Raw genomic sequence first — 26,165 nt, 5'->3', positions numbered from 1 at the left:
TCCTCCACATCTGTGTGCTCAAACCAGGCTGAACCTGCATGAGGCTCATGTTCTGTGTCTGTCTTTGATTCCCCAGCAATATTGGCTTAATCGCTTGGCCAGTTTCAGTCAGATTTAGGAGAGGAATTGGCAGCTCAGAAATGAAGATACCAAAGTTCTTGCAGGTTTCACAGGGAGATGATGGGCTAGGGAGAACTTAATCTGATCCCTCCAAGGCAAATCATTCCCTGTGGTCATGATCACTGGCTGGCTTTACATACATGGTCAGCACTGACCACAACAATCCTATCTGTTCTTGAGTTCATAGTTGGAGGAGATTTGGGGATGGAGCTGTGGATATTGTGGTAGAAAAAGACTATATTTGTACAAAAGGAGAAAAGCTGTTGACACCATGCATCCCACCTGGACACGTTCCTGTGTCACCTGCTCTGGGTGACCCTGCCTTGGCAGGGGGACTGGACTGGACGATCTCCAGAGGTCCTTTCCAGCCTCAATGATTCTGATTCTGTGAACTCTGCGGTTTTCCAGCCAAGGGGGAAGAGCAGAGGGTTGGGGGGCTGATGTCTGTTCCACATCCCAGCTTCAAAGTTTTTGACTGGGAGCCACAGGAGAACACAGCACAGATCTATCAGCAGACAGACAGACACACGAGCTTGTAACTCTCAACTAATTCCAGTTTCCATTTATGAGAATCCTTCAGTCCCTAAGAAATGCACAAACACTGAGAGGCTCTCCTAGAGCAAAAGATCCCTCCACCTCCCCTGGCTATGGAGCACTGTTTGGGATCTCTCCTAATCCCAACATTGCACAGGCAGCCTTTGTGAGGTCCCAGGTTGTCACAGGAAGGCTTATGGCACAGGACAAAATGTCATGGCTGGACGAGATGAAGTTTCTCAAGGAGAAGCCAAAAGACAGGCAGGGAGATCAACTCTCTCCTTTTTTTTTTTTTTTTTTTTTAATTAATCATTCCAGTCACTGCCTGTTTTGCAGAAACTTATTTTCGGCTGTGGCAGTGGGATTTGCCTCCTGCTGCTACGCCTGGAGGGGGAAGAAACAGCCCAACTTCTCTGCAAATCTGCTCAAAACATTCAGCTGAAATCAGAGAAGGCTCCTCACCGCCTTTGAAAATAAAAACAGGGTAAAACCTCGCTGTTCCTTGGCTGAGGCATGTGCACACTTTCCCTAGACAGAAAGCCACAACTGCTAACTTCCCAACTCCCACAAGAAGGCACCTTGATCTGAAACAAGAAATACAACTTATAGAAATAATGAGATTAAACAATCAGCGTTGCTTTTGCTGTCTCCTCAGTTCATCACTCCTCCTCTCTGAAGCAAACCTTCGTGTTTCATAGAAGTGGCTCCCAAGCTCATGACCCCTTTCTTTAGAGCATTCTCCAAGCTGACATTTGCCCTTTTTTAAAGATAGCCAGAAACCCTGCCAAACCACTTTGTTCCCTCCCTTTAGAACCCAGATTTCTGATGTCTTCTTTGAACTCCATTCAGCATCTGCCACAAACGGGGATGCACAACCGGGGCGCCGCGAGGGAACCGCGGGGCTAGGAGGCCGGGGAGGGGCGAAAAGCCGGGGCGCACAGCCCCATTATCTCCCTGTGATCACCCTGAGCACGTATTAATTAAACTAATTCATTCCTTTCACGCCATTCCCGTTGTGCGCGCACATCCCTCAAACACCACCACCCCCCCCCCGCCCGCTGTGCTTTGGCACGGCCCTTCTCGCTCCCGTTCCCCCCCCCCCAGCCGGGCGGTGAGTGGTAGGCGCCGCGCGCGCCGATTGGCCGGCGGGCCCCGCAGTCCGCGCGAGCTGCGGGTGCCTCAGTGTGCGCGCGGCCGGCGCGGCGGGCGGGTCGGTCCCTGCGCTCCCTCCGCTCCCGCCGCCCCCTCAGCGCCGCCGCCATGGCTTCGGGTAGGTGCCGACAGCTCCCCCCCCCGCCGGGCCCTCATCCGCGCATCGGCGGCGGGTCCGCTTGCGGGCGCGGTGGGAGGGCGGGAAAGCCAGCGGCCATGTGGCGCAGGTGGGAAAGGCCCGCGGCCATGTTATACGTGAAGGGCTGTGTGTGGGGGACGGACGCGCTCGCTTTCGCCTCACGCCCCCCTCTTTCCCCGGCTCGGTGAGGGGGAGGGGGGACACGCCCCCCCGCCGGTGGCCCCCGTGGACACGCCCCCTTCGGCAGAGGCCACGCCCCCTCCCCGGGGAGCCCCCGCTGCGCGAGCCGCGCGGGCCACGCCCCCTTCATCGCGGGGGGCGTGGCCAGGCGCGCGCCCCCCGTGTCGCGACTGCGGGGTGGGGGCGAAGGGGCAGAGTCCCCTTGGGGTCCCCATCCCCTTGGGATGCAGCCCCCCTTTGGGGTCTAGGCCCCCTCCTGCTCGTGTGAGCCCCCTCCTTTGGGCTGTGCCCCCGGTGTGAGGTGTGGACCCCATTTTTGTTCATGCCCTGCAGTTTAAGCCCCCCACTTAGGGTTTTGTGCCCCCTCAGGTGTGAGGTGCGGACCCTGTTTTGGTTCGTGCCTCCCAGTGCAGGCTCCTCTGTTTAGGTCGTGTACTACTCCGTGTGAGATGTTAAATGTCCCCCTTGTGGCTCATCATCCTTCCTTGGTGTAGACCCCCCGCTTGGGGTTGTGTTCCCCCCGTACTCCCCACGGTATGAGATGTGGACCCCATTTTGGTTCATGCCCCATGCTGCAGGCCCCCCTTCCCGTTTTGGGTCGTGGTGTTTTATCCCTGTGGTGTGAAATGTAAGCCCCCCCTTGTGGGTCATGGTCCTTCCCCCGCGTGGACCCCTGCTTGCAGTTCCCACCCCACTCCATCCCAGTGTGAGATGTGGACCTCCCTTTGGGTCGTGTACCCTGCCATATATAATCACCCCCTTTTTGGGTCATGGCTGTTCCATTGTCAGAACCCCCAATTTGGGTTGTGTTCCCCCCTCATCCCGTGTGAGATGTGAACCCTGTTTTGGGTTCTACCACTCCCCACAGCCTGGTTTGTGTGGATCAGCACCCCCATGGAATGTAGGCTGTGATTGTTTTCCAGCAGAGGATTTAGTTGAGCAGGGAGGCAGGATCTGCTGTCCCGGGTGACCTGACACAGCCCAGCTTCTCCTGGGGCCTCTGCGAGCGTGTTCTGGTGCTCTTTCCTCATCCCCTTCGAGGTTGGATGTTTGGGTCCCTCCAGCAGCGCTGCTCCTGCCGAGCCGTGGATAGCAGTGTATCCCAGAGTGGGAGGAGGAATTCCAAGGCCGTGTGTGCTTTGTGGAGCGAGCCATGTTTTGTTAGGGTCGAGCCGTTTTGGTGTTGTGTCAGCTTGCAAGTGTGAGTGATAGACAAGACAAACAAAGCAAGGTGTGTTAAAGGAATCCTTCAAGGCAAGGAGCAGTTGTTTACCATGGAAAGTAAATGTGTCCAAAGCTACGAAAATGAGTCCAAATAATGATTTTTCTACTAAATGTGTAAAGCTTGGCAGTAAACTAAACCCACTCTCTCTCCATGCCTCAACTACTGACCAGTCAAGCAACCTGTCTCCTATTTTTTCCTCTGATGTCCAAACATGAGGTTCTTCTTCTGGTGAGAATATTGAAAAGCAATGCTGCTTCTTTATATAAATGACATCATATAAGAACCTTAGTTTTCAAATGTACACAGCAGATTCTTCTAAGAGGAATGCACTCTCTGAGCCTTGCAAGGAGATTAGTGTCCTATGCCCCACTTCATCCACAGGAAATTTTTCCGTGAGCTTTTCAAACAGTCAGTAAAAACGTGTATCCAGGAATTTCCAGAATAAGCTCATTTCAAAAAATATTTACAGACTCTTGTTCCCCTTGAGCCCACGAAAATAAATTGATCAGAAATCTGTGAGAGGTCCAACAGAGGATGTAGAAAAATTTATAAATAAAGGAAATTCCTCTGATTCTGCGTTTTCATATTTTACAGGCTCCTTATCTGATTGCTTTCAGACTTTTCCCAGAGTGTTTTGGTTTGGCAGAAGTTTGTTAGGGAGAAGCTCAGGAGATTAAATGTAGTCCTTGGGTTTATAACTAGTTACTTCCTCACTCAAGAATTCTTTCTGATACAACCATTAATATCCTTTGCTTTAATTAGCAGCATTAATGGCACGTAAATTTTAGAATTAAACCATAAGCGTGCTTCAAAATGTGGTTACCTATTTAATAGTGATCTTTGTGATGGTTTAAATTGAAACTATGTAAAAATTTTACCTTTCATTAAAACAATAAACTTGAGTTGCACATCTACACTGGGGGTTTGATTGCCTTTCAATATGGAAAATAGTGAAATATTTGTGTAGCAGTGCAAAAGGAGGAGAATATTTCACGTTTGATTGCAACTGCTTTATAGGACGTGAAATGAAACATTATTTCATCTCATCTTAGCTTTTGGTAAATGTTTCTGTTACAGAATACGAAATTTGATACTTTGTGTTGCTTTGAGGAGATACTTTACCACTAAAAATGCTGCTTCATGTCTGAACAGCTCAGTTGATACCCTCATCTCACATCCTCACCTCAGGTGATGCCCTCATCAGACCTGTGTTTAACTGTACGTGTAAGCACTGGCAGGATTGGATTTATTACCTGCTGAGGGAGGGATAATGAGCAGATTCAGCAATTTGATGAGTGCTTCGATTGGAAAATGATTATAGTCATTTATGACATTTACCCTGCATTGTAATTAATTCTCAGTGTCAGCTTTTTAGGCAGTTCTGGGTGTAGAGCTTGGAGAGAGAACGTGGGGGAAAGACTGAAAATAGGGATGAAAACAGAGAACTTCCTGATAGCTTTTATTAGACCACAGCACCACAGTGTTTATGGAAATTCATTAAGTGATTTGAAAGGAACAGAAAAATTGCAGGACTGTTATCCAGAGTGACAGTACTGGGGAGGCTGGTAGAGACAGGGAGAAGGTGTTTGTGTTTTGACAAGAAGGTAGGAATTTCAAGGAAATTGGGGCTCCTGCATAGAAAGTGAGTTTAGAGAGCCCGTGCAGTGCAGAGGTCCCACAGCAGGGGCCGTGAGGTACCTCTGGAGAGCTGGAGCCTGCTCCTGACAGTGGGAATTCTGATGGAGCAGCAATGTGTGTGTGTTCTGTGTGGCTGCATCTGTCACGTGCTGCTGGGCTCTCAGCAGCGTTTTTCCTTTTGCACTATGAGCAAAGGGAATTGTCACGGCTCCTCCATCCCTGATTTCTCCAGATCCTGCCCGTGCCTGTGCCCTTTTGCTGGGCAGAGCTTTCTTAGGGCATCTTAAAAAGGTGTTCAGCAGACTGACCTACTTAGCTTTGCTTGATTAATTAAGCTGCTGCATTCTGCCCATTGATGATGGCACCATATTCCATAGCCATTAGAGGGGTTGTGCAGTCCCAGATATTTGAAGAGACGCCTTGAAAGTGGAATTCAGGTCTTTCAAAGAGGACAGTTCCGAGTGGCTGTAGCTGTGTCTTGTCCCCCACACCCTGTGCTCCTGTCATCCCAGTCTTAACATTTTCTCTTAATAAAGAGGAAGCTGTCTCACTCTGCAGGGAAAGCAGTTACATTATCCAGTGCACTTGAACCTTTCTCCCTCTCCCCAAATTGTTTTCCTCTTGTTCTAAGTAAAGGACTAAAACATTAAATGGAAATTCTCAATGTGACTTGTTTCTTTTTCTAGATTCTGGAAGTTACAGTCAGTCTGGGGGCCAACAGAGGTATGTGTGGGGTTGGTTTTTTTGCTGTTAGCAAATACACCTGCAAAATAAAAGACCATTTAATATTCCCAACATGATGATTGAATCTTCAGGCATGATGGAGCGTTGATATGTTTTTGGAGTTATGGGTGCAGAAAGCTTGAAGCTGAACCTTTATCAAGGTGTCTAATAAAACAAGAAAAAAACAGTCTGTATTCCTGAAGAGAAGACAATAATCAGATGTAAATTGAAATGACATCTTGTAATAGAACTTTTGAAATATGAATATAGGGAAATATTTTTCATGCGACTGCCTTAAGCTGTTCACCAAGATTTTAGTCAGAGGTTGTTATATTTATTACATGGCCCAAAGCTGCAATTTGGGGGCGTATTTTAATCAGGGAAACAAATGTTTTTATGGAAGTGTGAAAATCACAGCTAATGCTGAGTGTGCTAATGAAAATCACAAGGTTCTGTGCATGTAGCACAGTTTGGATTTGTGTCTGAGCACGATGAGTTTCAGCACACGGTTCTTCTGTCAGTTCATGAAGGTTTGAAGTGGCAGAATAATGAGTAAGTGTAATATAAAACTAGAGTGGGTTTTGATGGTGGTGTTATTGTTGGGATAGCTCAACAAATACCAAACAGACAGGAATTAAAATAAAATTGACTCTCTAAGAATGTACTGAAAAACATAAGGGCCCTTTGTTTTATATAAAGTTTTCTGAGATTCTGAAGAATCTGTCAAATTACAGTAAACCCAGCTTTCATGTAGTTTAAATTTATGCTTGAAATGCAGCAGAAATTAAAATAAACTCTTCTGGCTTCTGACAGTCAAGGACTAATTGTGGAAACAATTAGTTCATTGATGCGGTTCTGAAGTGCCTGCAACTGCAGTACTCTGATTAAACACCTATTTTGGAACAAAGAGAAACTTAAAATGACACCAAAAGTACCTTTACTTTCCAGCCTACGTGGAGGGCACTGTAAGCATGTCCTAAATGCATTTTTCTCTTACAGCTACTCGTCCTATGGCAATCAGAGCAGTCAGAATTATGGACAAGGACAGGTATGTTGAAATAAACACCATGTCTTTCAAAGCAGATGTTCCTTGGGTGAAAATAATTGTTCCTGGGCCAGGAAGAATTCCATTCCCAGCTGTGCTTGATGTTTGCAGTTGTGTCTGGCCAAGGAACACTGTAATTACCTGCTGTGGAAGTTACACTTATTTGAGTACATTCTTGAAATTACAGGGATATTCTGGTTATGGGCAGAGTGGAGACAATTCCTCCTATGGACAGAACTATGGAAGCTATCATGGGAACTATGGACAAAATCAATCAGGTTTGGCTAGCTTGTTACATTCATTGGCAGGAATTAAAAGGTGAATATTGACTAAAAATTTTCTTCCTCGATTTCCAGGTTACGGACAAGATTCCCAGGGATACGATGATGAATCCAATTATGAAAATCAGAACCAGAGCTCATACAACCAGCAGTCTTATGGCAGCCAGGGGCAGCAGAAAGGGTCATCTAGAGGGTAAGGAAGCAGAGTTTACCAGTATCTCTTTAAAATAATGTCTAGCAGTTGTACATTCTTAAATAGAGCTATAGCAAATTTCCTGATGTCATTGCTAAAAAAGGCAAATATTTGAAAATCCACAGTCTTAAGACATTTTTAATGCCTGGAAGATCAGGAGGTACAGGAAGAATATTTCTTTGTATGAGGATGGATGTAGTTTTGAAATCCAGCTTTATGAGGACATACACTTTGGAAAGTCTTTGGATAATGGTTGCAATGAAGAATAGACTTCAAGGAGTATTTTGATTAGGAAAAAGACAAAACAAATACCTTTACAATCACATTCTTCTGCATAAACTTCCAGGGCTCTTTTATTCACTTCAAATAAGCTGTTAGCAAGGAAACTTGTAGCTGTTCTCAGATTGCAGGCTGCTTATCTGGCTCAGAATGCCTTCTCTTGATGCAAGAAGAATAAAGGATTCAAAAATGTAATTTAAGAATTAACTTTTGTTTTGGCAACTGAGTAGAATTCTGAAAACATTGTGGTTTTACATCCTCATCAGTGACTTCAGTGTGCAAATGCAAGTGCTGCACTCTGATCCAGAACTGTGCTGTTGCAGATGTGTTTGACTTGTTAAGTGATGGTTGTATTTGATTCAGTTTTAATGATACAACTTTGAGAGTGTGTTGGAAAACACAACCTAACTTCCCCTTTTTGATGTGTGGCTGTAACAAATAAGAAGAAACTGAGAAATTAAATGATAGCAGCTTTGGAAAGGGTGGACACAAAATTGTAGCTGTCACATGTGAAGGGAGGGAAGGTAAACAGCAAATAGTGGATGCTGTCAGTGATGCCTCCTTCGTTGGGGATGGTGCAAAGGCTGAAGCAGAGCTGACCTTTTTGAAGTGAAGATATTAATAAAAATCTTCACAATCTGTTTACCACTGGGATTAGCAAGGTTAAAGCTGAGATCTAGGTTAGGACTGGGAGAGAGCAGATTAGATGGCATTTACACAGATGGGATATTTTGAGATTGGTTGGACCCAATGGACTGGATCTTAAAATGCTTTGAAAAGCTGGTGGAAACTTTCTGTAGGCTCTGGAATTTTTTTTCTTTTTCTGAGCTATTTTGACCCGAGGACTGGAGAGGGACAGATCTAGTGCCTCATCTTTTGAAAAAGGATGGAAGGAGAGAGGAGGAAGAGACAAAAGGATGGCAGAGCTCAGAGATTTATTTTCAGTTACAGAAAAAATAAGACAGTTAAGGCACAACTAAGTACCTGAGGGAACACAAAGGAATGAGTAACAGCCAGTGTTCCCTGGATGCAATTTCTTTCTCATAAATCCATATTATGTCTTGCTATGAAAGGGTAACCCAAATGGAACTGTCCTCCCATAAATCTAGATTTTCAGAATGCTTCTGTTTCTGCTTTGGAAGCTGAAGTAGCCTAGGGAAGTGTGGTGTAGGTGAGATTCCCTTGGGGTTTCTCTAAAGTTATTAGTCAGAGAAGATTTACGACTCCCTCATGGAATGTGGAGCTGCACTGTGTTGGAAATATCCTGGATGTGCTACTGGACCGTGTTCTTGATGAAGATGGGTGGGGTGTAGATGGCACTAAAGGAAGAAGAACTTACAAGTGTATTAAAGACCATCACAGGAGTTAGAAAAGCTCTTGACAAATGGTAGAATGCCCAGAAGAAGAGAGGTGGTGAAGCAGTGAAAGCAAAGTCGGGGATTTGGGAGTTCTCAGGCAGCAAGTCTCAGCTGTACAGTACAGCAGGAGCTGAGCACTGAGGCTCTGCCCTGCAGTTCCACAGAGAAGGATTTGGTGTTTAGCAGGTCACGGGCTCTCCATCAACCATTTATGGTACTGGGGAGAGGGGAGAAAGCGAGTGTTGTACTGGGATATGTGAAAGGAGGGATGCTTTTAAGTTACCTTCACAGTGGAAACTGAGGAAGCCAGATAATATGCCAGCAGAGATGAGACAGAGTATTTCCATATCCATATGCCAGTAATGAGGTAACTGTGACCAGGAAATTTTTAGCCATGTCATGAATTTTCAACCATTACTTTGCTCTCTGTTCTGTGAACATTTAGCTATTAATTCAAATTCTGTTTGTTTTAAGTGGAAGAGGCTCTTATGAACAAAAGTCAAACTATGGTCAGCACCAAAGCTCTTATGACCAGCAGTCAAGCTATGGACAGAACCAAGACTCTTACGACCAGCAGTCAAGCTCATACGACCAGCAGTCCGGCTATGGCCACCAGGGCTCATATGACCAGCAGTCGGGCTATGGCCACCAGAGCTCATATGACCAAAAGTCAGGCTATAACCAGCACCAAAGCTCATATGGCCACTCTCAGCAATCCTACCAGTCTCAGAAGGGAAGCTATAGCCACAACAACCAAGGTAAAATTCACAGGTTGAATGCAGTATTGGCTAATAACACTGAACAGAGACACTGTGAAATAGTTGGATTTCCTTCCACAGGCAGTTATTTGGTGAATAGTTAAAGCTCCTTTATTGATACTCTTGGGGGGTGTTTTATTTTTGTTAAGGCTTTCAAAGCTTTATGCAGAGGTGAAAAACTTTTGGGGCCCCAAAATGGTTGCGTCTGCGTATGTTAGAGGCAGCCTTGCAGAATCCCTGTGTTCTGCAAATCCTAAATGGAATTTTCTTCCTGAGCTATTTTGAACCTTCTTCCTGCATGAGGGTGACATGTCTTGATCAGTCATGAAGAGCTTTTGCACTTCACATTCCAGCTTTATGCTGTGTAGGTGAATTCTGAGATAGAAGAACTTCAAGATGAAGCCTTTTTTTTTTTGCAGAAACTTCACACCAGCAGCACAACCCACTCTATTTATCCCTGTTCTGTCTTCACTGATGTCTTTTGCAAACTGGGAAGGCTGTATGGAAGTCAGATGAAAAGTATATTTTAGACAATATGTGTTTAATGTTTGGAAAATGGAGTGTAATTACTGAGTGTTTGCATTCTAATTTACCTTGTGACCCTGGAAGCCAAGGGAGATAGTGGAGCAAAGTTTGTTTGGGGGTTATTTTTTCCAGTTGCTTTGTGGCACAGATGATGTAAGGGAGATTTAGGCGTTGATACCTTTTCAGATTTAAATGGCAGACTTAATGGAGAGGGAGGGGAATTGAAGGGTGTGAGTTTTCATGCACTGCAGTCTGCACAGTTTACTCATGCTTTGTTTTACTCGTTGTTCCAGATGATCGACGTGAAAAGAGTAGGTATGGAGAAGATAATAGAGGATATGGCGGGTCACAGGGAGGAGGTAGAGGGGGCTATGACATGGATGGAAGAGGTCATATGTCTGGATATAGGTAAGTGATCTCCTTCCAGTGCCTGCAGTTCCTTACCCTTGTTTATTACGATTTAGCTGCTTTTAATTTCTGTTTACTATATGGCTATTCCTAAAGTGATTTGGATTTATGTTTCCAAAAGTGGAAGGTTTCTAAAATCAAACCTTTCTGCACTGCACAGAAATGCATTTTGCACAGGAAGAGCTCTTAGGCTCAGGTAGATTGAGACCAAGCATTTAATTGTTCTGACACATTTTGTTTGCATGAGCTGCAACACAAAAACTGCCCCAGCCCATCCCTTGTTTTCAATGACAAGAAAACCAACAGCCAGGGATCAAGAAAGTTTTATAAATTCATAGCTAAGGTAGCTCACATTTTAGCAGGGAAGTATTTTGACTTCGCAGTAATAGGAATAATTTAGTAGTAACGTTACCTGTTCTTTGCTGGTTTTGCAGTTCTCTTTTATACTTCTATGTATTATTAAAACACATTTTTTATTATTGATTTAGCTGTCAGTCTAAACACATTTATTTTGGGTAGATTTGAAATACTAACAGTGCTGTCACCCCTTTATCAATTGCCTTAGGCTAAGAAAATTTATGCACATACTTAATTTTGTGCTTGCAGATGATTTCATGGAAAGGTCTGAGACCTTTGCTTTAAAGCCTGCTGAATCAGGCCATATGACATATAATTTATTAATAAACTCTCCCAACTGGCTCCCCTTTGTGTGCCTCTGAAATGGTTGAGGGTGCAGAATGTTCACTGGTGCAGGGCAAGAACGTCAAAGCTTCAAGTGAGCTTTGAGGTGTTGCTTGTCAGCCCTTCAAAGGGCTGCACAGCTCTGGGTTATTGCTAAACTCCAGATAAAATCTGCTGTAATTATACAGTGCTGTGTGTTGGAGCTGATCTAATTTAAATAAAATAATCCAATACTTGGGTACTTTTAAAAATGATATATTTTTAAATCATATATAAAATTTGCCTGCTGCTCCCTAATTGTACTTCATGGTTTGTTTTAGGGATGTAGGTGGACCCTACCTAAATAGGTGTGATAGCACAATGACAAGAGCATATCAATAGTTATTTTATGCTTGCTGGGTTTTATATAATATAAACATAATGCATAATTTTTCTGTCATACTTCATATAATAAACATAAAAATTATATGTGATAAATATATATAAATAAACATAAATGTATGTAATACAAAATTCTGTAATATATAGTACCTTATATAATATAAACTTAACTAGCAGAATAATTTCTAAGTTTATTTTCAGTTAAAACTGAACTACTTCTTTTAAATTAGATTTTCTGTGTGGATGAAGGTTTTCCATATTCCCGTGAGAAAACCTGGATTTTTAAAAAAATCCATTTCTAGCTGAGCCCTTTCCAACAAGAGGAATGAATGTGAGCTTCAAAAAACACACTGTTTAGATTTTGTCACTTCAAAACAAACTTGGGTCTTTGCAAGATTAAGAAAGACGAATTAATGTCTGTAAAAATAAAGCCTCTTCCCATGTTTTTCCAAAATGTAGGAAAACTTTTGGTCACACATCCAATGCAGATCATAGTCCTTCCTTCAGTGGGCTTGGAAGCCAAAAGAAGGAAAAGGGGGAGGTGAATGGAGAAGTGGGGGGAAATATAGCAAAGTGGGAAGGCCTTTATTAGGAATTCTGTCTGCTTCTGCTAAGTGGTGGGGTCTTTAATAGCATCTGTAGTGGAAATTTGCTGAAACTACAGTGTTCAGATGTGTTTATTCAGTCTTCTTGCATAATTATGACAGAGGATTCTGCTGCTGACATACCTAGTTTACCAGACACGCCTATTAGAAAAGTCTAAAGGGTCAAATTAAATAACAAACTGTATAGTCAAGGGGAAAATAACCTCTAATAAGGTAAGAAATCATGTTTAGTCATCTGACTAGACCACTAGACCAAGTTGCTCCAAGCCCCATCCAACCTGGCCTTGAACACTTCCAGGGGTGGAATAATTTTTTTAATGGTCTTGAGTTGCATCTTTTGGGATTTTAATAGAATTTTCCCACCCTTTTGCTTTGAAGCTTGAAAAATTGATGATCTCACTAATTTGTGTTGTGGCTAAGGAGTAACATGCTTTCTCCTTTTCAAACTCATAGTAGAAGAGTGTCATCTTCTGGTTAGAAGGCAGGTCATGAGAATGAAATTCAGCCTCCTTATAGGATTAGTCACCTTTTTGTTAGTCCTCATCTGAAAAATAAGGAATTAATTACTTACTGTGATTGTGGGACTGAATTGTTCTGGTTAAGCCTGTAAGCGGGAAATGCAGGAACAACACAAAGCAGGTGGAAGAAGCTTTGCCTTTGACTCTCTGCTCATGCAAACTGTGGGGGTGAACTACAGAGGTGCAGTTTGGGAAGGATTTATCATTGTGTTAGGATTTGTCATAGAAATCCTCCCTTGGCTCATCAAAGATTGTTTTTTAACTCATGTACTGATTTATATGGATGTACTATTAAAAAAAAAGCTATCTACGCAGCTTAATTGTTGTATCAGCTATTAGGAATGGGAATTAGTGGGATAGAAAGAAACTGCAGCTCCGTGCAAATGTTTTTCACTGTGTGATTTGCCTTCACAATTAATATTTTGACTTGTAGCAGGTATGCTTGAGCTTTGGAAATACATGAACAGAGGCAAATACAGGCAGGGGAAATAAAAGCCATCTGTCAGCGACTGTTGGTACCCCAAGCATTCCCTTCTTGTCTGTAAAAATACACTGATATGTGTAACTCCAGCACACTTGGTGAGACATGTTGGAGGCTGAAATTTGGTCCCTGAATTCTCAGTGCTACTTCTGCCAATATCTGATGACTTTTTTAAAAAACTGCATTTCTTGTCTCTGTTGTGCTGAGCTCCCCATGTACCTGTGCCTTTAATTTAAAGAGCTGTTCCCAGCTGGAGTAAGCAATATCCAGATGAACTCCATTTACAGTCAAGTAGGTGATGATGAATCTGTGACTAAGTACAGGAGAAAAGAACATTGGACATTTCTTTCACAGCAGCAGGTTTTTGTCTCTGTGAGTGGTGCCTCATCATATTCTGGCTGCCTGCAGTTCAGTCTCTTATTTATTATCTTAGTCAGCGGCACTGCTGAGTTTCAGCTGCCTGTTCATGTTTCTGATATAGAATGTTAAAACTCCAAAGTCCATCTGGTCACCCGTCTCTTTGTCTGTCTGCAGGCCTGGTTAAGCAATGGGCTGTGGAACACTGCAGTTCTATTTTCCACATGTTTTAGGACAATAATGTGGGAACCAATTCAGCTGCTGAGATTGAATTTTGAGTCTCAGGGAGGGGTGGATCTGAGACTGTGGCATCAGCTGCTTGCAGCCAGTTTCTGTGTTTGAATTCACCTGCTGCAGGATATCTACCTGATTCCAGGGGATCTTGGGTAGCTTTGCCCAGCAGTCTCTGGAAGGTGACACAGTGCAGCTTTATAAATCACATGTAAAATGTGACTTAAAAACGTAGGAAAACATTCATCCATCATCAAAGGTACCTGTCAGTGAACTGATGCAGATGTTTGTTGGGTTGGTCATGTGGGACAAAGCTGAAACATACTTGGGCAAAAACATATTTCTATAGACATTAATTAAAGCTAATTAAAAATTATGGATTGCACTTGTTAGTGCAGGGTGCAGAATTACTGTAGCACAGAGGCAGGTATTGGGCATTGGACTATGACTTCCTGTACATCTTACATATCCAGCTGTCACTTCACAGAATCATGGTGCACATTTCTACCCCAGCATCTTACAAAATCCTCACTTCCTGCATTTGTTGACACAAAATTTATTTTCTGTACGGTTTTAGATTGTTGGGTTTTTCTAATTTATGTCTCTGCTGCTGTATAATTTCACATCAGAAAACATGTTGTGGATATTGCTGTCCTGATGAATTGGGACTATACTCTGGGGTTGGAAAACTTTGATAACATTTCCATGGTTGATGTTATTCACTCTTGTTGTTTCTGAGTTAAAATCCCAGAAGAATGGGCATCCTATTAAAAATTGTTGTGTCATAATGAAGTTCTTTTTTTAGCTGAAGTGAATTGGAGATGGCAGAAAGGTATTTACAGTAAATTTTATGATCACCATTGTGTTTTTATCACTGAATACAGCCAGCCTTAAGTAAAGACCGGCATTGATGTTGCATATAAAATTCATTCATGTTACCTCTTTATTGAGCAGAGTGAATTACTTATGAGTAAATGACACTGCAATTTAGCATTCATATTTTTTTGTAGAACAGCATTAAAATCTGCAGCAAAAAATTTATTTTAAGAAGAGTCCCAGTAGAAATGTAACCTGTCTTGACAAACATCTAGGTCCTGTCACAGAATGTCAGCCACCCTCCAAAGAATGTCTCTTAATCCAGGTTTGATAACAACCTGTTGGAACCTTATTTCTTTGTTCCTCACTGTGGGCAGATTTTATTTCATAAATGTTAAGTATCAGCACCTTCCATTCATGACTTTGCATTTGCTGTAACAGCAAACAGACAGACAGAGTGCCAAAGAACTTACTCCCTAATTTTATTTCATTGCCTTTTGCTGGATGCTTGTATGTTTGGACTGTGCTGTGTGGGCAGAGAGAATTAAAACCTGGAGTGACTTCTGGTCATAAAGTGCATTGGTGAAGAGGTGCAACAGCTCCAGAGGCTGAAATATCCCTCTGCCACAGGGTTTGAGCTCACACTGCCTTTATCTTGTGTGAAAGCTCTCAGGATTAGGTCACCCTGCCAAATTTTCAGGTGGCAGCTCTGCCCCCCACGTGAGGGAGGACAAGCAGGCAGTTGTTGCACAGTATGAGACAGTCTTTCTGACATTTGGTTATTGACCTTCTAAAAAATCCAGTGGTTGAATTTTTCCTGAAGGCTTTGAATATTGATTATATTGTGTTCATAACATAAATGCAATTAAAAATGCTGTTGTGAAAAAGTCCTGCAAGTACGAACCTTTCCACTGAAAAGAGTGAGGGTTTATTTTCATGCACATAATTGGAGGCATAACAACCTGTTTCAATCCCCTTCTAACCTTTGAAAATTGATGTGTGTAATCTCTTAACTTGGTCTACATTTTGTGCCACAGGTTTCAGAATGAATGAAATAAAACTTCACGGCCTCTGCTTTTGAAGCTCACATACACACACCTTCTCTGTAATGTCCAGTGCTGTAGTACAGGAGGTCCCCACAGCCCCTTGCTCAGAGAATGGCTGATTCTGCTAATTTATCCCCTGTATATAAATGCATAACAATGGAGGTTAATTAATTTTAGCTCTTTTTACTTCTAGAAAAGTACTAAAGCACTAATTATCCCAAAAGTAGCAATAACATCTACAATTAAAGCCCTTCACGAAAACATTTTTGTTTAAACCCCAGTTTTTAATAGCAAAAATAGTTTTTATTTTGGCTTGTGGGATGGGAGAAGGTATTGAACCAACGACATGTGGATGGGTTAGTTTAAAATACTCCTTAGGGCTTCTCTTCTCCAGTGCAGCACCCTGAGAGATTATTCACCTTCATGTAATTTAATCTTTGAACGTGAGGGGGTAGCAAGGAGAACATAGAGATGGTGCTTTAGCTGCCAGACAGTAACTCTCAACTTGTCATCAGTTAACTGTAGATTGAGCCTTGGGCTCAGCATGTAGAGACTTAAGGAAGAAATCATTTCTTCAATTTTTCCTCTGCAGTGGTGGTGACCGTGGTGGCTTCAAAAATTACGGTGGTAAGTGCCGAGTATCCAAAAATGTTTCAGTGGAAATTCTTTATAAATCTAAAAGCCACCAATATCTTGTTACTATCTAGTAGAAGCATTATAAGAGTTTTGGTGAGGCTGGTGTGTTCACGAGTTTTAATAGCCAAACTTGTAGCAATAAACTGGATTTCTACTTTTGTCAAATTGCATGAAAGAATTTGTGGAGACAGTGACGTTCACCGGATTTTTTTTTTCTTTTCTTTTTTTTTAATTTTTGTTACAAATGCTTCTTAGAATGGTACTAGAGGTAGAAAAAAAAAAAAAAGTGGGAAACTGCTTGGTGATCTGACAACCAGCATTTGCAAGCAAACACCAGCACAGCATCAGTGTGGCAATTGCCACATGCTGCAAGTTAAAGAACACGTTAACGTCCTACAGACACCTTCTGTTGAACGTTTAAATCTAAATATTCTCTAAGTCTCTGGTTAATGTCTTAGATCTTAGATGCATTACATACATTCTTTATATATTTTCTTGTTGCTAAAAATGTCACTTGAAAGTGCTTTGCTAAAAATAGTCTTTTTTCTTTCTTTTTTTTTTTTTTCAAATCCATTTCATAGGTCAAAGGGATTATGGACCGAGATCAGATGCTGGTAAGAAAACAAGCAGTGAGTGGGAGTGGATTGTAGCTCTTAGGTCATTGCTTCTAAAATGTATGTCTAGAAAGATGGATGTGGCTGCAATTCCCATGGCTCAAAAGAAATGTAGCTAAAGCATGTCTTCCTTGAAAGAAATGTGTTTTATTAAAGTGCATGGGAATTTTTGGATGCTCGTGCAGCAAGTAAGAATTTGCTGATGAACTTTGCCTGAGCCAAGCAGCTGCTTTCACTGCCATCACACTTCTGCTAAGCTTGTGTTATTTAAAACACACACTGCTCTGATGGGTTGGGATGTCCAGCTGCACGGAGAAGCTGGGTGTGTGGCAGGCAGCTGGTCAGCTCCTGAATGTATTCTCTGATGTGCTGCAGCATCTGAAGGTGCTGCACGTGCCTTTTGGAAGCTGGTGGTGTTAAATTCAAAATTATGCTCCCTGCCCATCCTTTATTTCACACAAGATGTCCTTGGGATTTAAGGGTCTGCTACTGGGCAGCACAGAGCTGAGCTTTGAATGTTGCTGCTGTTGCTACCACAGGAACACATGGTAAATGTAGCTTATTTTTCCATAGATTCAGAGTCTGACAACTCTGATAACAACACCATCTTTGTGCAAGGACTCGGGGAGGATGTTTCAACAGATCAAGTGGCAGACTATTTCAAACAAATTGGTATTATAAAGGTATGTGAAGTGCGAAGTCATTGGTCAGAAGGAAGAGAATTTGTGGAGCTGGCGTGCTGGAAATGTACTGGTATCATTCAAGGCAGAGTTCACTCTGAATCCCCAGCAGTTGTAGATAATATTTTATCTGAGTTCCCAGCTGACAGCTCATTTGTAGGCTGGCAGCACTAGCACCTTTTTCCTACTGACATTTAGATTGCTTTGTGCCCCTTCTTTAGTCTTTATAACCCTGACACCCTATCCATTGTACCACCCTCACACACCCTCACATGTGTGCCTCTGTGTTCTGTGGCTGCTGCTTCTGTTTCTGCAGTTCTAAATTAGGATTTTGGGGCACTTGACCTCATTTTTTTTTAACACTGAGCCCATCCATCATTACTTCATGGAGAACACTCAGTCCTATCCCTCAGTTTCTGCAGGCCAGCTCCAAGAGAATCTTCTTTCTGAAGATACTTAGTGTTAGCTCTTAGTTTATTCCCTGAACTGACTTTACCAGTGTTTCTCCTATGCCAACTGTACAACCTTTCTTTTCAGACCAACAAAAAGACTGGCAAGCCTATGATAAATCTTTACACAGACAAGGATACTGGCAAACCAAAGGGAGAAGCAACAGTATCTTTTGATGACCCTCCTTCTGCTAAAGCAGCCATTGACTGGTTTGATGGTGGGTGAGAGCACCTGTTCTTTTTGCTGTTTATGAATTTAACCAGGCAGTGGAAGAAACAAATCAATGACCTCATTGGGGACCCCGTGCTGCTACTTATGTGGCTTTTGATTTTGTGGTTTTTTTTGGGGGGGGGTGGTGTGTGTTTTTCTTAAATACCTATATTTCATGGGATCTTTTGTGTGCTGGATTTCTCTCTGATTTGGTGAAACAGCAGCTGGTGGTTTAGACCAAAAATGTGTAATGAAACTGGGGGGGATTTGCTGCTGTACCTCAGCCCCCCTGCAGAAAGTATGAGAGACGGTGTTCATGTCACTTCTTGTACAGACCAACAGAGCTGTAATCTGTGTTAGCAGCTGGAGGTGCTGTGGTGTTAGTATTGATATTTTTAGAGTTTGGGAATGTTTATGGCAACTTGTGCTGAGTGCTCTGTATATACTCAGTGAAGAACAAGGGTTTTTAAAATTATGGGCTTATCCCAGAAATACATTGATGTAAAACTCTTCAGACTTGATGCAGGAAATAACAGTGATATTCTGTTAGTAATAAGCTTGAGGGGGTGAGGGCAAAGTGCCTGCTCCTGTCACCTTATGTGTGCACAGAATTTAAGTGATATTGGGTAGAAACAAAGGGGCATACTCTACATCTGGTGTGAAATGAGACTGCATAAAAATTCTGGCACAGCATGCTGTTTGATGGTTATATTTTGCTATATAAAATGCAGATTGACTTTTGTTGAGGAGGGTAAAGCAAATATGACTATATAAGGCACATGTGCAGTCCAGTTTGCTCTGTGATAAATGTTGTGTCTATGAAGAACTGAGACTTTGAAAAACATGAACTTTTAAAATACACTCACTTGGAGGTTAAGTTTTGTGCTAGCTGTTGAATGGTACAAAAGCCTTGTTGCCTGCCTTGGAATTACAGAGTTTGAACATCCAAACTAGTTATTCGTGAACATGGCCAGAAATCTTTTAAGCATTCTTATGTCTGTTTAAACTGCAACCTTCAGATCTCATTTAAACTAAAATATCTGTGGGTTTATGGAGAGCCTAACAAGTACCTCAGTGTTTACCATCTCACCTTTGGACCAGTGCTTTCAAAACCAAGAGATTTACTGCAGCCTCCCTGTGTATCTCAAGAGCTTTGTGTTCTGTCTGTGTGTGCAAATCTGCTCTCCTGGGCTTGCTGCTGTGTTGTTGGGAGCTGTGTTGATCCTTCCTCTCCTTCCACAGGAAAAGAATTCAATGGCAATGTTATCAAAGTCACTTTTGCAACTAGAAGGCCTGAATTCATGAGAGGAGGTGGAGGTGGAGGACGCCGAGGTGGGACTAAAATCTGTAGAATCCTTGTTTTTGCGTTGTTAAATGTTTCTTAGCTGTGATTGATTTATGAAAGAGAAGCTGACTTTGAAGCAGTGATTCATCAAATATACAAGCCTTTGGGATTCTGCCAGGAAAGGGAGTAATAAGGACTGAACCAAGTTAAGTAAACTCAAATCTGTAATCTCTTTTGCACAGCACAGAATTTATGCTTTCCTTTAGAACTGGAAAGTCTCCAGATCTTGTCTCAGTGTTGCTTTTAAAGAGTGTAGCAGTGATGCTGAGGCTGTACCAGTCCCACAGACATAGGTGTGAATTCCCAGTGAGTGTTTGCTTGTTACAGCAAAGCCTTGAGATACTCTGATGTTTCCAGCTGGTATTAAGCAGGGTACATTATTCAACTGCTACTGACTCAGAGCAGCTGTTGGATGTCTGACTCCTTTAATTAAAGAGAGTCCTTGATTCTCTGCATGTACAGTTTTGTCAATAGTCCACTGGATATTCATTCCTATTTTCGTGCTTTGGGCGGTGGCTGTCAACAAATTTTAGTTTTTAAAGCAGGCAGATAGACCTGATTAAAAATGATTCTTCAAGAACTTTGTTGTCCCTGTGCTCGTGTCAGAGGCATCCTGGCATTAATCCAGACAGCTTTTTGTTAAATTTTTGTTCTGTGACTAAGTCTGGCCATATGTAACTGACATTATACATTGTTAAATCTTCCTGAAACTTTATTAATGCACATAGTGGGTTTATATTTACCCATTGCCAATTCAAGCAGATCAAGTTTCCCTTTACTGCTGAAAAAGAATTTATGATAAATAGTGGCGATACATTTTCATTAAACACTCCTTCCACTTGAAAAGTCTGTCTGTCACTTGGGTTCCAAAGCCAGTGACAGTCCTTAATAAACGTTTCTCATGTGCAGGTCATAGAGACTTCCCCTCCTTTATTCTGATTATAATTTTGTTTGCAGGTTCACGAGGTGGATATGGAAGAGGTGGGGGCTTCCAGGGTAGAAGTGGGGAACCCAAAAATGGTGATTGGGTTTGTCCTAACCCGTAAGTGTCATTTTAATCGGGCACGGGTGTTTCATGTATGCCCTTGGAGTCTCCTCCCACCTCAGTCTGGGGAATCTTTGTCTGTTCCAGGTCCTGTGGCAACATGAACTTCGCTCGCAGGAACTCCTGCAACCAGTGCGGTGAGCCCAGACCAGAAGATTCACGTCCTCCAGGAGGTGTGTAAAAGCAGCCACATCTCTTAAGTGTTCCAAGTGTTGGTGTCACCTGCATCTTTCCACAAAACTTGACTAACGTGTCTGTTTTTTGCCCCAGATTTCCGTGGCAGAGGTGGCTACGGAGGAGAAAGAGGCTACCGAGGGCGCGGGGGCCGAGGCGGCGATCGGGGAGGTGGCTATGGGGGCAAGATGGGAGGAAGGTGAGAGGTGCTTTGGCTGTGGAGCAAACAGACTGTGAGACTGAGAGAGGGACTGTGGGAAAAGGGTTGTTTACATGTGCAGGCACAACTCTGCTATGAAAATACGAACTACAGATAGGAGCTTCCGGAGAAAACAACCCAGTTTGTCAGTTGAGTGTGTTTTGTGAGCGTGTTTGGACGAGGCTCTCTAAACACAGAGCAACACACAGACATCAGCGTGGAGATGTTTGACTGGAGGGACTGTTTGTTACTCGCTGAACTTGTCATTTGCTTATAACTTTCTCTTTCCCTTCCAGAAATGATTTCAGAAATGATCAACGCAACAGACCGTACTGAAGACCACTGTGAATGTTTTGTTTGTCTTCTTGATGCGTTTGATAGTGAAATTGCCTGCAGCTTCACCCATGGCCTCTTTGGATAGTGGAATTGAGTGAAACTAGATTTTTATTTTGGTGGGAGGGACTGGGGTGGTTTGGGAGGATTTTTTTTTTAAGCAAGACATTGAAATTTAATCTTAATTTCAACATTCTCCTCTTTTCTTCCCCCCATACCTTTTCAACAGGTCCTAAGAAGGAAAAGGATAAACTGTAAAATATTGCCAAAATATGAAGTGTTTTGTAATACAACAATAAATGCTGATTGTTTTATTTGTGAAATCCTACTGTTTCACAATTACTTCAGTTGCATGTGTTTCCTTACGTATTCCCAGCGTTCCTGTGACGTGGCCTAAGCAGTAAATAGGCCCTTGTTTGGAATGGCACTGCAGCTTTGACCTGAGCTCTGTGTGTTCACAAGATCTGCAATTAAGTTGGTGTCTCCTTGCTATCCTTGCCCTCTCTCCCAGACTTGCAGACTTGTCCCCTTCTCTCCTATTCCATCTAAGACAGAACTCTGTGCTGCTGCAATCCTACCACACCTGCTTGGGTGCAAGGCAGAGCTCAGTGTGAGTGTGTTCTCCTGCTGCCAAGGGCCAGGACAGCTCAAAAAACAAGGTGGGATTGCTTCAAGAGAAAAAGGGCATTTGTTCTATGTTGCTGTACCTCTAGTTGCTGCTTTTGAAATGTGAGTTATGCAAACAAGTGCTGTGTGTAGCTGATTCATTTGAGATCAGATACAGGTGAGCTTCAGTAGATGCACTGTGAGAATTTGGGATTCAGCTGCGAAGCCAAAGTATGAAGAAACAATGGAAGTTCGTTATCCCTCCTCTGCAGAGGTGAGGTTTTGGGAACCTGGGAAGCTGGCACTGTCCCAGTCAGCTCATGTCCAGTGCTGCCTTTACATCCCAGGCCTTTGAGAAAGAACGTCTGGCTCTCCAGTATTCCAGGGGCAACACTCTAAATACAAGTTCTTGGGGTCTGTAGTTACAACTGGGCTCAAAGAGCTGCACAATATCTCACAGAGAAATGAACAAAACTGGCTTTTGTTAAGGTTTGTGAGCCAGCTCCCCAGCTTGGTGTGCATTCATGGTCATGGTAACCAAGTTCAAATCAGCATTACTCATGGCTGTAAATGTAGTAACTGTGCTGGGCCTTTTTCAGGTTTCTCCTGGGAAGCATCTGCTCTGTCAGGAAATGCCTCTGTCATGGATTGTGGGCAGCTTGTTCCTCTTAAAACAGTGGAATTTGAGGCATATGTGTATTAGTGGCAGGATAACATTTAATGAATGGCATGTGAGGCTTCAAAAAGGCAAACCTGACAAATTCAGTACCTGTTGTTTTGCTGGGCTAGAAAAGTTGGAGGTTGATGGTTTTTAAACTGTAGTTATTATTTGGAATGAAGAGGCTAGAGGGTGCTCTTGCCCAGTGCTGCACTGGCACATCCAGGATGGAGGGGAAGGAAAGCAGGGATCAGCAGTCGGGAACAGCAGTGCTGGGGCTGCACCCGGAGCCCTTGGAACTGAGCAGAGAGTTGGGAATGGCTGAGCTGAGCAAAGCCTGGCTGAGTTGGGGCCAGTGTGGGTTGTTTTAGTTGCTTGTGGTGTAGAGAGAGTTAAACTAGTTCAGGGAGGCCTGGGAAGTGATGTTCTGCAAAAGAGATAAACCCAAACCCAGACCATGGTTTAACTATGTCATTGCCCTCCAACTGCTTCCTCCAAGTCCTTCAGCACTGCAGTTTTTCTCCACAAGTGCCTGAAGTTCAGCAGGATAAGCTTTAATTGAGGTTAAAAGGAAAGTAAAAAGCTTATAAACATTAGTATGTTAAGGATTGAATTAATTTTAGCTCTTCACAGTGCACTGTGAGAATTTGATAGGATTTCATATAATAAAATCCCAAACTAAGGAGGGACAGGGCGGTGGATCTGTCAGGAGATGGAAAACCAGGAGAGGCTATCCCAGCAGAAGGGAGCAGTTTGGGTTGTTCTCAGCATAGCTGGGAACAGCTCTGCTCTGCTGCCTTCATCTCTATTTATGATCTATCCTCCAATAATACATTTTCTAAGCAGCGAGGGTTTCGTTTTGGGAATCAGTCCCGTATGGAATGCTGGTGGTTTATTTATAAAAACACATCTAGCACTTGCCAAGCTCAACAGGGACTTCATGGAGAAAAGAGGGATGCCAGTGCAGAAGAGGCATGTGATCGTTACAGAGCTGAAATGCCACAATAATAGCTAAACAATCTCACAGGCAGCCAAATAGTTTCCATGCCGGCTCTTTGCAGCCAAACCCACCTCACCCTGAGAAGAAATGCAACTTTTAAGTTGCTCAAATACCACAGTCCTAAAGAGAGATGTAGGAGCAGTGACTGAAGCCAGTAATTCAAGTCTTTGGGGGTTTTAGGGCAGGATTCCATCTGTGCTGCTTTGCCTAATCTAGAAGTGATAATTCCCATTTCCAGGGTAACCAAGAGCTCGTGTGGTGCTGTCCCAGTAGATGATGTTGCTAATGCTGCTGTAGCAATTGCTTGTAAAGCTGTTGTAATAAAACACAGCTGTCAGAATGCACCCCAAGCTGCTCAGAAGTCCACTTTTCATACCAAGGTTTGCTGGAACTCGGGTCCCACCCTGATCCTCGAAAGAGGTGCATGGTTTTGGCTGTCCTCTGAGCAGATAACTGGTGAGATTCAAACAAATCCAGCAAATTGATGTGTTTGCAGGAGGGCTCATCAGCCTCTTGACCTCACTGACTTCCAGGAACTCTGCACACAAAGCGTAAAGCCAAGGAAGTCTGCACAGACTTTGCATTTTCTCTGTAACACCCTTCTGGTAAGTGGCTGTTCCTGGCTCTGCTGGGGACAGGATACTGGGTGAGACAGACTTTCTAACACACTGAGGACACAGGAAAGTCCTTTGACCTGTGAGAACTTACTTTGCACAAATTAAGCACCTGAGAAAACAGTGTCTGAGCAGAAAAGCTTCACCCTTGTGACAGCCAAAGCTTGGGGAACGTAAGCTGCTTGCGCCTTGCTAAAGAATTTGACTCTTGCAGGCTGGGGTTGTGCCCCTCTGATCTGATCCAAAGCGGTCCTGGATCTGGCCACCTTCCAGCAGCAGGGTGAGTATTTTGGACATTGCCTGACATAGCACCCAGTGAGCCATCCTGGAGCAGCAAATACCTGAAGAATTGGCTGTTCTCGAGTGGCTGAAACAGAACAAACTGACCCAGGTCTTAGTGCAAAGCATTAAAGGTTTTTAACCGTCAGTTCTTGTGCCTCACATCCATCTCGGGTAGAAGCTGCCACAGAGGAGTAATGGTGTTGCTATTTGCTTATCAGTTGTGGTAAACATTCAAAAGCTGCTCAGAGAAAGCTCACGTCACTTAAGTGCTGTTTCATTCTGTTGGTTTATAAACTCCTGGATCTCACCTCTGAGGGTGACTCACTGGGGCTTCAACTCTTTGCACTGCTCAGCTGCTCTTGCTGTGCCCGTATCGACAGATCGGCCTCCCCCATTCCAGACTTCCCCGTCTGTGGTAATGGCACTTGGTGATGATTTCAGCTGAATATAATAGTGCTATTAAATTAGGAACCCTCTGGATCTCCAAGTTCAAGCTGTGTAGGTGTCTTAGGAAAGGGTTTGGAAATCAAGCTCAAAAATTGCATTGAGACTTTTTGAGTTAAATTCGAGGGAGAGGGCATTTTAATCGAGAAATCCAAGAAAACGGGATTGTTTAAGCAGACAGAACTTGTAGGGATCTATTTATCATGCTCTTCCAAGAATATTTTTTAGTAGAACTATGTCAGCTCTTTGCCATAGCCTTGACTTGTCAGGTTTCAGTGTTGGGGTAGAAGTTACAAGGACTCAAACTCTTTTTTTTTTCCTTTCTGCCCCATTTCTGAGCTCTTACCTAACACTGAGAGAGCTGGAAATCTGTTCACCTTTCCACGAGATAGTTTTTCTGTTCCTGATACCGCTCCGATTACAGCAGCTGGAAAAACATCTTTATACTCCCAGCCAAAAATCTGCAGAGAACTATGATTTGGCATCTCCAAGACTGGGCTGATCTCTTCTCCATCTAAATGCCAAAACCCCTAAGGACTAAGGCAGCAGCCCTGGGAAGTGCCCGGTCGGAAAGCTGGCTGCTCCAGGGGCTGCAGGTGCCCTCCCAGACGCTTCCCCACATTACAGTGAGCAGAGGAGGGAGTTTCCTGCTCCTGCTGGAGCCGAGCCAGTCACTTTCTCATCATCCATATTCTTAAGTGGAAGAGCAGATGGATCAGTTGCTTCCTAGATACGACGCAAACACGGATGCATTTGCAGACGGAGCTGCTCTTGTTTTGAAAGGAAGCGTGAGGCTGACCTGTGTAAGGAGCAGCCATCCCTTGGCTCTCCCTCCTGCCAGGGCTGAGTATTCCCCTCACGCCATTCCACAGGCTGTGCCAGCTGCCCACCGTGCTCTCTGACAGCCCTCCCGGTCAGCGCTTACTGACCCAGCTGTCACCTTCTTAATTTCTCCCTTATTTTTTCCTCATAGCTCAGTGTCTTCCCTATTTTATCCAGGTCCCTTTCTCTCTCCTTCAAATCCTGCCTCCCTCCCTTACATGCTCAACCCTGTTCAACTGAAAAACAACGTGTCACAGGATCCCTGCCGATCTCTTCAGGCTGCACTCAAACAGATGCTCCTGTAACTTCAGGTTTTGGCATGTTTAAAAAGAGGAGGAAGAAGCCTGGGAGCTTTAAAATAGGTGTGGGGTTGAAGCTG

The 26,165-nt window shown here is 43.4% G+C and overlaps 1 protein-coding gene across 2 annotated transcripts; it reads left to right on the top strand.

Moving 5' to 3' along the window:
- Positions 1-1,801: 1,801 nt before the first annotated feature.
- Positions 1,802-21,683, top strand: TAF15 (TATA-box binding protein associated factor 15). 2 transcript variants are annotated; one of them, XM_050321754.1, is made up of 16 exons: positions 1,802-1,924; positions 5,675-5,711; positions 6,711-6,759; positions 6,944-7,034; positions 7,113-7,230; positions 9,342-9,625; positions 10,444-10,558; positions 16,267-16,301; positions 16,892-16,924; positions 17,498-17,607; positions 18,142-18,271; positions 19,507-19,596; positions 20,567-20,651; positions 20,742-20,827; positions 20,925-21,027; positions 21,324-21,683. In XM_050321754.1, the coding sequence occupies exons 1-16, from the start codon at positions 1,915-1,917 to the stop codon at positions 21,361-21,363; spliced, it is 1,416 nt and encodes a 471-aa protein (XP_050177711.1). In that variant the 5' UTR covers positions 1,802-1,914; the 3' UTR covers positions 21,364-21,683. The 2 variants fall into 2 exon arrangements, with proteins under 2 accessions (XP_050177711.1, XP_050177712.1); XM_050321755.1 differs by lacking the exons at positions 1,802-1,924; positions 5,675-5,711; positions 16,267-16,301 and having other exon boundaries at positions 6,706-6,759; positions 6,944-7,230.
- Positions 21,684-26,165: the final 4,482 nt, after the last annotated feature.

This window comes from Myiozetetes cayanensis, unplaced genomic scaffold (assembly GCF_022539395.1).
Source record: "Myiozetetes cayanensis isolate MyiCay16 unplaced genomic scaffold, myiCay2020 scf27, whole genome shotgun sequence".
NCBI lineage: Eukaryota > Metazoa > Chordata > Aves > Passeriformes > Tyrannidae > Myiozetetes > Myiozetetes cayanensis.
Note: the sequence above shows the minus strand (reverse complement) of the source record. Positions and strands in the feature narration are given on the sequence as shown.